This window comes from Nansenia antarctica (assembly GCF_963989245.1).
Source record: "Nansenia antarctica genome assembly, chromosome: 3".
In the NCBI taxonomy this organism is placed as follows: Eukaryota; Metazoa; Chordata; class Actinopteri; order Argentiniformes; family Microstomatidae; genus Nansenia; species Nansenia antarctica.
Genome location: NC_137688.1, coordinates 27,651,866 through 27,664,365, shown reverse-complemented (window position 1 = coordinate 27,664,365; position 12,500 = coordinate 27,651,866). Strand labels below are relative to the sequence as shown.

At 44.0% G+C, this 12,500-nt stretch overlaps 2 protein-coding genes across 2 annotated transcripts in view; both read right to left on the bottom strand.

Moving 5' to 3' along the window:
* p2rx3a (purinergic receptor P2X, ligand-gated ion channel, 3a) overlaps positions 1 to 3,826 on the bottom strand; it is a gene marked incomplete at both ends in the record, with an annotated part of 8,013 nt that extends 4,187 nt beyond the window's left edge. Inside the window, 4 exons of the mRNA XM_080527134.1 lie at positions 239 to 300; positions 2,545 to 2,616; positions 3,176 to 3,311; positions 3,693 to 3,826. Coding sequence (XP_080383260.1) covers positions 239 to 300; positions 2,545 to 2,616; positions 3,176 to 3,311; positions 3,693 to 3,826 — 404 coding nt within the window. The remainder of the gene's footprint in view (positions 1 to 238; positions 301 to 2,544; positions 2,617 to 3,175; positions 3,312 to 3,692) is intronic.
* Positions 3,827 to 10,019: 6,193 nt separating this feature from the next.
* ssrp1a (structure specific recognition protein 1a) overlaps positions 10,020 to 12,500 on the bottom strand; it is a 16,710-nt gene continuing 14,229 nt past the window's right edge. The window contains exon 17 of the mRNA XM_080525225.1: positions 10,020 to 10,862. Coding sequence (XP_080381351.1) covers positions 10,794 to 10,862 — 69 coding nt within the window. The 3' untranslated portion in view covers positions 10,020 to 10,793. The remainder of the gene's footprint in view (positions 10,863 to 12,500) is intronic.

Below are 12,500 nucleotides of genomic sequence, written 5' to 3'. Positions count from 1 at the left end.
CATAGGCCGGATTCAAACCCATGCCGACATGGGCATTATGTAGACTGTAGACTGCTGTCTACTGCACTGTAGACTGCGGTGCTAGACCACTGGACCACCCCAGGACTCTCTACGATTGGATTTTGAGCCACTCAACCATCTTCTAATTCAAAAAAAACTTTGGTAAAAAAGATGACTCAAGCACAGAGATGGGAATTGTTGGTGTTGGTGTTTTTCTGGGCAGTGTGAGGGGACTCACCTTGTGACGTCGAAGCGTGGGAAGCGGACACTGTTCTTGAGGAAGATGGTGAAGTTTTCTATCTCCATGATTGAATAGCTGAGAAATAGGGAGGGTAGAGTGAGAGAGAGAGAGAGAGAGAGGAACAAGCCAGTTGGAGAGGATTGAGGTCATGAGTGTGTGAGAGCCAGGACATTGGCATCAACACACCTACAGGACACTGGCAGCAACACACCTACTCTTGCGAGAAGTGTCATGGGATCTTTAAACATACTCATACCCACCTTCCACAGTGTGTCCCAGTGTTAGTGGTTGAAGTGGAGCAGGAAATGCAGGCTACTGGTTGGTTCTCAGGATCTATAGATTGACCCTGACATTCATACACCTTCTGCTAGCATATCAGCCCAATAGAGCTCTCAGGTCTTCTGCTAGCATATTAGCCCAATAGAGCTCTCAGGTCTTCTGCTAGCATATCAGCCCAATAAAGCTCTCAGGTCTTCTGCTAGCATATCAGCCCAATAGAGCTCTCAGGTCTTCTGCTATGCATATCAGCCCAATAGAGCTCTCAGGTCTTCTGCTAGCATATCAGCCCAATAGAGCTCTCAGGTCTTGTGCTAGCATATCATCCCAATAGAGCTCTCAGGTCTTCTGCTAGCATATCAGCCCAATAAAGCTCTCAGGTCTTCTGCTAGCATATCAGCCCAATAGAGCTCTCAGGTCTTCTGCTAGCATATCAGCCCAATAGAGCTCTCAGGTCTTCTGCTAGCATATCAGCCCAATAGAGCTCTCAGGTCTTCTACTAGCATATCAGCCCAATAGAGCTCTCAGGTCTTCTGCTAGCATATCAGCCCAATAGAGCTCTCAGGTCTTCTGACGCTGGTTTTCTCTGTGTACCACATGTACAAAAGAGGAGATTTGGTGAGGCTGCATTCTCATTTTATGCACCCAGATTGTGGAATGCACTGCCAGTTTGCATTAGGGATTTTCAAGTGAAGACTAAAAACCCATCTTTTTAATATTGCAAGCACTATACAAATAAAAAGTTATTATTATGATTATGATTATGATTATTATTATTCTCTCAGGCAGTCCATAGAGCAATATTACTCCTGTCATGCCACCCTGAGGTCATGTGACTTGACTGACAACAAGACTGACTCTATATAAAGACAATGAGGACCAGCCTCATCACTGCCTCTCTAGATTAGATTAGATTAGATTAAATTAGACTAGACTAGATTAGACTAGACTAGATTAGATTAGATTAGACAATGATTACCGAGACAATGAACCTCAGTCTAACCTCCCATCCTCTGGAAGGCAGCGCCCCGTCCACTGACCTCAGACCAGAGGGAGGAGGTGTTCTTCTAGGCCAGCAGAGGGATGGAGGGAGGAGCCAGCAGAGGGATGGAGGGAGGGGTGGCTGCTGGCTTTGAGGAGCCATGAAGAGGGGGGAGGCAGATAGTGTGTGTGTGTGTGTGTGTGTGTGTGTGTGTGTGTGTGTGTGTGTGTGTGTGTGTGTGTGTGTGTGTGTGTGTGTGTGTGTGTGTGTGTGTGGGCGGGTGGGTGGTTGAGTGTGTGTGTATGTGTGTGTGTGACTCACGGGGTTTTGGCCTCATACTCAGCAGGACACCAACCCTGGATTTGGCAGCTTCCCTCTTTGCCTGCCGAGGCGTTCAGACAAGTGCCTGTAATTACACCTGTAGAGAGAGAGAGAGAGAGAGAGAGAGAGAGAGAGAGAGAGGAGGACATATTTTGCTATATTATTTGATTGTCTGGGACAGGCAGAGACAGATAGATAGACAGACAGTCAGAGAGAAAGAGAGAGAAAAGAGAGACAGACAGACAGACAGACAGACAGACAGACAGACAGATAGATAGACAGACAGACAGACAGACAGGAAAGAGAGAAATAATGTGTGTGAGTGTGTGTGTGTGTGTGTGTGTGAGAGAGAGAGACAGAGAGATACAGAGAGATACAGACAGACAGACAGACAGACAGGAGGGAGATATGGACTCACCGTTCCCCAGGGCCGTCCCAAAATGCTCCTCACAGTCTTTTGTCGTGTTACACTTGTACCTTTTATTGCTCTGAGCACAGACATGATTAATATTACACACACACACACACACACACACACACACACACACACACACACACTATACACACACTATACACACACACACACTATACACACACACACACACACACACACTCACACACTATACACACACACACACACACACACACACACACACACACACACACACTATACTACACACACTATACTACACACATGAAACATATCCCTGTGCTGTGATCTCACCTCAGAGCAGAAGCCTCGGTACTGGTTCTCTGTGATGATGATCTTGGTGATGATACAGAAGACAGACGCACCCTAACACATCAACACAGTTTACAACAGAGGATTTTATGGTGAGTGTAAAAAAACAGGATTTTGACACCTGCCATCGTAGATGTTCGAAATGTTTTTGGTAGTTAAAAACAGATAAGATAAGTATTCCTGCAACATCATTTTGTATTTTGTAAGTTTAATCTGAGAAATAAGATTGTACTCAAATTGGCCATTTTCATTTCATGGGATATATTATTATGACTAATAATAATCAATAGAATTCAAACCCGATTTGGACCGACGTCCTACCTGATAATGATTGAATGATGAAGATATGAGGAATCCGAAACATGGTCAAAAGTCAGCCATGAAACCTCCAAACTTCTCCTTTATCTTTCTAAGATTTTATCAGCCTGTATGAAATATCACTTCCCTACTGAAAAGTTGCAGTTGCAGTTTTGTTTCTTTATACTATGTGATGTCATTCTGCTAGCTGTTATGTTGCCCTATCCAAAGATATTTGTAATTGAAGTATTATCACTATTTCCTTTTAGCTTTCGCTTACAACATGGTTTGCTAGCATAGTCAGGGTGTCACAAACCTGCACTGGGGTGACGTAATCTGCTGCGTCCATCACCTGGTCGTCAAGATAACCAAAGCCCTTCACCTTGGTCATGACGGAGGACTCGATGGCCGTGTCTCTCTCCTGATAGGCTTTCTCATACATGAAGACGTAACTACACAAACAGAGGAGAAACAGAGATGGTTTGAGGACGATGTAGAGGGTTGCTAAGAGAGCAGTGTCATGATGGCACAGTTCTAGACAGTTCTATCCCCTCAAACAGCTAAAAAAATAAAAGAAAGAACACACAGTACCGAACATACCGTATCGAAAAATCTAAAGGCATGCACACACATTTTCTAGTGCGAGCACACAAATGAATACACACACACACACACACACACACACACACATAGAGACACACACAGAGACACACACACACACACGCATCTGTATATATCAGAATTAGCTGGATACACACATGCACACAAACACACACATGCATTGCACACACACCCCCTCGGGGACACACAACACACACACGGTGTGTACTGACCAGATGAAGTAGAAGGCGATGAGCAGCTGGACCACGCGGTTGATGACCCCCACCGACCAACTCTTCACTACCACAGACTTGGTGGTCTCGTAGGCGAAGAAGTCTTTGATACAGTCGATGATCTTGAAAGCCATTGTGAGTGTGTATATGTGTGTGTGTGTGTGTGTGTGTGTGATCTCCTCCTGTGCAAGTGCGTGCCCAAGGCGTGTGTGAATGTTCTACACCAACGACCTACAATCACCACCACGAACGCTCGGTCTGTGTTCCTAACATCAGAGCCAGTGGGCCTCTCTCTCTCTAACCCTAACCCTCTCTTTGTGCTACCGTCTTACTGTATGTCCCCATAAATCGTTCGTTTTTTTGTTGTCAATAACTGTCAGAGATATGGGACCGCCCCCTTTCTGTTGGCTAATTGAAAAAGAAAAAAAGGAAAAGGGAAAACCTCTTTGTCGTTTTGTCGGCCTGTTCTTACCAAACGCCCACTCTCTTCTCACCACATATCCCTTTCTCCCTTTCCTCATTATGGCTCTGCCCATATGAACACACACACACACACACACACACACACACACACACACACACACACACTGGGTATGGCCTCCCTTTGCTCTCAAAACAGCTTCAATTCTTCATGACATTGATTCATAAATGAAACCTGTTTGAGACGACCTTTGCTTTGTGACATGGTGCATTATCATACTGTAGCCATTAGAAGATGGGTACATTGTGGCCATGAAGGGATGCACATGCACGGTCAGCAACAACACTCAAACAGGCTGTGGCATTCAAGTGATGATTGATTGGTATTAAGGGGCCCAAAGTGTGCCAAGAAAACATTCCCCACACCATTACCCCACCTGAATGAAAGAGAAGGTGTACAGGTGTATCTAATAAAGTGTTCGGTGAGTGTAGATGCATTTAAGTGATACAAACCAATGCAAGGCTCTAATGATAGCACTTGATATGAGTTCTGCACAACATATTATTACCATCACCCTTATATACCATCACCCTTGATAATTAACACAATTAAAACACTGTGTGTGTGTGCGTGCGTGTCCCTGTGAGTGTGTCTGTATGTGTGTGTGTGTGTGTGTGTGCGTGTCCCTGTGCGTGTGTGTGTGTGCGTGTGTGCGTGTGTGTGTGCGTGTGTGTGAATGTGTGTGTGTGCAGTGCCTATAGATGCCGTGCTGGAAGATGTCCTCTGTTCATCTCTGAAGTGCTTCCATTATGTCTGTGGCCAATTAGAGTAACATAATACAAGACTCAAACACACACACACACACACACACACACACACAACACAACACATTAACGACACAACCATATGAGCTCTGAGTGCACACGACTGCTGCCCTGGTAGGCAATGTTGACACGTCCTACTGACACACGGCCCCTTAAGTGACACGACACAGTCCAATCTATACCGCTCACACACCCAGAGGAACCCTCTGAGAGGAGTGTGTGAGAGGAACAGACGTATAGACGCAGATGTAATACTGACATTAGTCCTTCTTTAACATTAGCGTCTCTTTAATGTGATTTTTGAGAGATGGAAAACCGCAGCACACAGGAAATTGACTCAATACACACGCGCACCACCACATACATTAGCCAAATAACAGAGAGGCACACAATTACAGTGATCTAGGGGAAGAGGGAGGGAGGGAATGTTTAATGCAATTCGAGAATGAGAGGACGAGAAGGAGAGAGCGAGAGAAGAGGTAGAGTGAATGACAATCTATACACAGTTGTATATGTATGTCAACATCTTTTTTCTATCTCGTTTATTTGTCTGGATTATTGATCAACCATGTTAGGGTCATCATTAGCTATGTAACCATTTATTCTGATTATTATAGAGAGAACATCGACTTCAAGGGCAGACGAAACCAAGCAGCCGTTTTCAGGAACTGGAATGGAGGTCAATAATAATAATAATAATAATAATAATAATAATAATAATAATAATAATAATAATAACTGTTTATTTGTATAGCGCTTTTCCTGCAAATGTTGCAGCTCAAAGTGCTTTAATCATTATATAATCTTAATTAAATTATTTAGTAATTTAAATGCAATATTAAAAGGATGGGTTTTTATAATCTTAAATTAATTATTTAGTCATTTAAAGGCAATATTAAAAAGATGGGTTTTTAGTCTTGACATGAACATATGTGCTGAGGTTGCATCCCTAATGTAAACTGGCAGTGCATTCCACAATTTGGGTGCATAAAATGAGAATGCAGCCTCACCAAATCTCTTCTTTTGTACATGTGGTACACAGAGAAAACCAGCGTCAGAAGACCTGAGAGCTCTATTGGGCTGATATGCTGGCAAAAGGTCCTTCAGGTATTCTGGTGCTGTGCCAGTAAGAGCTTTATAAACAAGCAGAAGGATCTTGAAATCTATTCTGAACTTAACAGGAAGCCAGTGTAGAGTCTCTAAAATATATATGAGCAATGATGAGGAGGAGGAGGAGGAGGAGGTGGAGTACACATTTTCAGACTGCTCAGTTGATTTGTGGGTGTTGTGTTTCGGCACGTCTGGCAACAATGTGTGTGTACCGTGTTTTGCTTCATGACCTGTCAAACATCAAATACCCTCACACTACCTAATGCCTCAACATAGATCTGTATATTCTGAATATGGCATAGGTCTGGAATCACAGATTTTCCATACTTTTGGAAATTCTCTATATTTTATTCCAGACTTTTCCAGTCCTTCCAGACCAGCAGTGGAACCCTGGCAGGAGCCTCTTACCTAACCAATGGAATCACTCTAGGTCAGAACCACACACTACCTATTGCGCCACCATACCCCATCCAGAGCCCTTAGGTCAGCTGACCAACTGCTACTGGAGGTCCCTAGGGGCAGACTCAAAACGAGAGGGGATAGAGCCTTCTCTAAAGCAGCCCCTAGGCTCTAATAATGGAATAATGGTAAATGGTAAATGGACTGCACTTATGTAGCGCCATTTTTGCTGCTCCAAAGCACTTTACAACGGCCTCTCATTCACCCATTCACACACCCATTCACACACCAATGGCAGCAAGCTGCCATGCAAGGCGCTGGCCCGCTCACTGGGAGCAATTTTGGGGTTCAGCGTCTTGCCCAAGGACACCTCGACATGTGGCCATCCGGGTCTTGAACCGCTGATCTGCCGACCTTGTGATCATGAGACGGCGACTCTACCTCCTGCGCCACAGCCGCCGAATAGCCCCCCCCCCCCCTCCACGTCAGATCCGCACAGAGCATCGATACTTTAAAAAAATTAGCTTTTCTTTCTGGCCTTTGACCTGAGGTGAGCCTGCCTCCCGACACTGCACTTTTTAGGATCCTGATGAGGGTGCGCAAATATGATCACATCACCCCCATCCTCAAATCACTTCACTGGCTCCCCGTCTCCCTCAGAATTGAATTCAAGGTCTCCCTCCTCACCCACCAGTGCATCCATGGAACTGCCCCCCCCTACCTCAAGGAACTCCTCCATACCCCTCAGACCTCCTCACGCACCCTCCGTTCTACTGCCACCAACCTCCTCAAGACCCCCAGGACCAAGCTCCGCACCATGGGAGATCGGGCCTTCTGCTCGGCTGCTCCCACGCTGTGGAATGCTCTCCCTGACCACCTAAGGGCACCACAGTCTGTGGATGCTTTTAAACAAGGCCTTAAAACCTCCCTTTTTAATAGAGCCTTTTATTAGCTTTTTTAATTGAAAATGTTTATTGTTTTATCTTCTTGTTTTTAATTGTAGCACTTTGAGATTCTTTATGTAAAGTGCTTTACAGATAAAATGTATTATTATTATTACTTTTTGTACTTTTATTTTTGCACTTGTGTTTTGTATTGCACCTTGTTTTTAGTGTATTTTTATCTGTTGTTTTCTCTTTGACTAGTGTTTTCTGTTAAGCACTTTGGGCGGCTGTTTGTCGTTGTAAAATGTGCTATATAAATAAATGTACTTACTTTACTTACTTACTTACTTACTTACTACCATCCTGGAATCCCTGGCTCTTAAAAACGACCAGTGGCATCCTGCCACTTGACTCCTCTTAGTGACTCCTATCGACCCCTACATATAGATCTGTCCTCTAGTAGAAACCACTGTCTCTGTCCCTGCCCCGCCCAGCACACTGAGTCACTCTCTACAAACCACCACGGCTTTGTTAAATGGACATAATCACACAGAGTAAACATCTGATCTGGATCAGCATCTGGGATGAGACCCCAAACCCACCCATGTATGTCATCGTTAACACACAGACAGACAGACACACACACACACACACACACACACACACACACACACACACACACAAACTCGCACACACAAACACACACACACACACACACACACACACACACACACACACACATACAAATGTAACAAATTTCTATTACCAAAACGGGATAAGAAAGGTAAGGAAGCAGAGCACCAGGGTGAGAACACACCAGAACACTCTGGTGTGGATCAGCATTGTCTTGAGTTTCTAGGCGTCAAAGACAGACTACGGAAAACAAAAGGACTTGAACTATTCAAATGTATCTGTTGTCTAGCAAATGTCGAATCCTTGAGCAGAGGAACGCACTTTTCATTGTCTACTAGACTGAGGTAATCAAATGTTGATTCTGCTCAGACAGACTTACGAAATGTCTTGTCAAAACCCAGAGTTTTCCATTACAGTGTCAGTCGGCCAGCAGAGGTGGAGGAGCAGAGTGAACTGGCAGGTGTATGGGGGGTGATCATTGCCTAGGACAGGGCAGTTAAACCTAATGCAAGCTGCTATCGGGAGCCAGTGAGGGGTGCAGAGGAGAAGGGTGACATGGGAGAATTTGGTGAGGTTGAACACTACTATTCTGGATGAGCTGACGACCAGTGTCTGGACCAGAAGTTGAGCTGCTTCTCTGGTGAGGAATGGGCATATCCTTCTGATGTTATGATGGAGAAGTCTTGGAGAGGGCAGGCTTTCCCAGGGTGGAAGAGTAGCTCTTGTTAAGGTTGAGCTTGAGGTGTTGGGCTGACATCCACGCAGAAATGGCTAGAGACTAAGACACGCAGAGACACGTGTCGCCACCTGTGAGTCAGAAGGGGGGCAAGACAGGCAGAGTTGACTGTCGTCTGCGTAGCAGTGGTAGGAGAAACCATGTTAGGAAATTACTGAGCCAAGAGATTTGGTGTAGAGGGAGAACAGTAAGGGCCCTAGGACGGAGCCCTGGGGGACCCCGGTGGTGAGGGCTCGTGGAGAAGACAGGACAGGATCCTCTCTACGTCACCTTATATAACAGTATCAACTAAAACAAAATCAAGTGTAGGTGTACTTCTATATATAATAGTACATTTTGTGTGTCTGTGTATACACACATCTATCCATCCTACTGTTGTTTGTTTTTATGTGCAGTTCCATCTGATGTTGCTAACCTCACACCAGTTCAAAGAGAAGTGGTGTGTGTCTGCCAGTGTGAGAGGGTTTTAGGGCATAAAGGATAGTTTAAACAGCGCAGGCTTCTAGAAGGTCTCTGGACCTCTAGGTGTTTTCCCCACATATCATACTCTTCCCCCACTCTCCTCATCTCCCAATTGGACAACCTCCCTCCCTCATCAATCCAAATTCCCTTTTTCTCAAAATACCACCAAGACTACATACTAATACCGTATCGTGACGTTAGGATTATAAGGTTCTATCTCCAGTTTTTTACATAATCTGATCCGTCAGGTGTTTTATTAATGCCTGTGTGGTGTTATTTTTAAAATGTTGAAATTGTTTAGTTAGTAATTAATAAAATACAAAGGTTCCATCTCACAAAACATAATGGAATGTAAAAACTTTGACGCTCAATATCTCAATATGAACTACCCTAAACGGAGATAGAACCTTATCATTCTAAGCTCACGATATGTCTACTCATGATTAGCCCTTTTCCTGTTAGTACCACAGGGTCTCTTTACGCAACAACCAAACGTCCCTCCACACCCTCCCTCTCCTCCAGTTTATTTTAATACCACGGACCAATTCTCCATTTGTCTACTAAACCACCATAGGTGCTCCACTCTAAAACCACCAGACCCATCCCTCCTTCCCCTGGATAAACAGAGCTAAAGAAAGAGAGTGATTAAGCAGATGAGAGCAATGAACCAATGAGGAAACTCGTATTTTATTTTAAAAAGATGTATTCATTTTGGCTGAGAAGGAAGAAAAAACATGACACTTCAAAATAATAAACTAAATTAAAGAACATGCATTGAATTGCATTAATTTTTAAATGTCTCTACACAAGAAAACGTTAAAACTCCAAAACAAAACCATATCTACTGGTTGATGAGTGCCCCCCACCAGCTGAATTATTCAGTGCGGACTACAATCATCCTCACAGAGTGAAAATACCCAGTAGAATTGTGGGTAATGTAGTACATAGTATATGAGGGGAAATTAACCGTGAACAGGAAACACTTTTTATTTTAAAAAGATTTATTAATTTTGGCTGACTAGAAAGAAAAAACATGACATTGCAAAACAACAAACAAAAGAAAAACACACTGAACTGCAGTTGTTTTATTATTCCTATACACAGGAACACATGAGTACCACCAAAACCATTTCTACTGATTGATGACCCCCTCCTCTGCATTATTCAGTGCAGACTACAACCATCCCCATGGAGTGAAAATACACAGTAGAATTGTGGGTAATGCAGTACATAAAACGCTGCAAAATTCGATTCAGTCTGTTGAGGGAACCCTGTGTGGATGTCAGGGTTGTGTGTTGGAGAGTCAGTCAGGAGGGGAAGCTGTTACTCTGAGGACAGCTGTTACTCTGAGGACAGCTGTTACTCCCAGAGGACAAACTGTTACTCCCAGAGGACAAACACAATGTCACAGCCAGAGGTGTGCACTGTCTGACACTGTGGGTGGGACATACAGAGAGGCAGTACAAATTCTTGGTCCATGTAACGCTTGGTGTGTTGTGTGTGTGTGTCAATGAGTGTATGCTAGGCTGATATGCTCTGTGTGTGTGTGTGTGTGTGTGTGTGTGTAAACATGTCCAAATGTGCCACAGTTGTGAGGGCATCAACAGGTCCAGTGAAACTCCTCCTCCCTCCTCAGTCGGAATCTGCCCCGGAGCTGGGGGGCGTAGACAATATCTCCTCCTCCTCCTCTTCATCAGACTCCTGGGGGGGAAAGTGGTCATGAAAAAGGGAGCAAGGAAAACCGAGGGGAAAAACAGAAAGACACTTCTTTTCAAGACCACTCCTTATTGAGATGTTTGGATGGGCGTGTTGTCGGGATGGGATATACCTGTATCACGATACAAAAACGTGACGATACGCATGGTTGCAGAAAAATGGATTGCAAAATGTTCCATTAGCTACACTTCTTGGGGAGGCGGGGGGAGGCAGACACCAAACATCTGACAAGCAGGCTAAAATATCAGCACCCAACCTGAATCTGGCAAGTGGCAAGCCCATAGGCTCGTTGGTAACATTAGTCCGCCAGTAGTCTCGCATAGCCTAGGACACATCTAACCGCTGCTCATTTTTTGAGCCTTGATTGGCTACGAGTAGTTGACAGAGTGCAGCAGCTTGCACTGGGCCTGGTCTTCAAGATACGCTACACCACAAAGACACCCAAGTACCTGTCAACATACTTCCAAAAAGTGAACAACGTCCACACATACAACACCAGAGGAAGCTCCACGAACCACGTTCAACCGCGTTGCACCACAAACAAGGGGTTAAACTCGTTTGCAAACTATGCAGTAAAAATGTGGAACGCCCTTCCTATAATCTTAAAGGAGTGCAAAACACTGCCCACCTTCAAAACCACTCTCAAAAAACATTTACAGGAGGCTGCAATCCGTAACTGGACCCTCTAAATCAAAAATCAGATTAAAAGACCCGAACTACCCACTGTACATACTTTGTGTTTTGTCCCCCGCCCCCACCTGTGGTGTATGTCCCCACCTGTCCTACCCGCTGTACATACCTGATGTTTTGTTGTATTGTATATCTAGTATTGTTCTTCCCATGATGGATGTATTTTTATCTTGTAGATAGTAATAGTTATTTGTCTGTATTATCTTGTAGATAGTACTAGTTTTTTTTTCTTTTCCTGTCTGTCTTACATGTAACGATGAATTGAAAATCAAGGACCCCAATTGAAATAAGCCAGTGGCTTTCTTGGGTTTTTATCCTTTTAGTTGACCTTGTATGTAATATGTACTTTCATGTACCTACTTCTGCAAATCTTCTAATAAAGTTTTCAATCAATCAATCAATAGCCAGACCTATCTCCATAGCCAGACCTATCTCCATAGCCAGACCTATCTCCACACTTCGGTTCGCGCTGTGCCAGCGCTGGAGAATAATACAAGATTTTGCGCGAGTGTGGGCGTGCGACGCGAGAGTTTTTGACGGGTGAGATGTCTGCAGATGGAAAGTAAGAAAGTTTAAACGTTAGCAAATATAATTGCTGAGTGTTCTGACAGAGAAAGTTGGTTAAAATTGGTTGTATTATTGTGACTAGAAAGTGTGTGACTATAATTCCATGGTGTAAATAGTCAAAGAACTAGCAAGCTAGCTAGCTAGCTCAGAGGTGATGCGATGAGCTAGTCTGCTTGCAAACTTGCCAGCTAAAGAGCTAACTGGATGCACTTTATTATTTTACTTAAAGTAGATAGACTAGAATTGGGCTTTATGGTAATACCATAATGGCATATTTACAGTACATGGACAGTGGATTGAAGCATTGGAAATGTCTGTTTTTTATAGTTGGACATACGATTTCTTCAGGTGAGAGAGTAAAGTGAA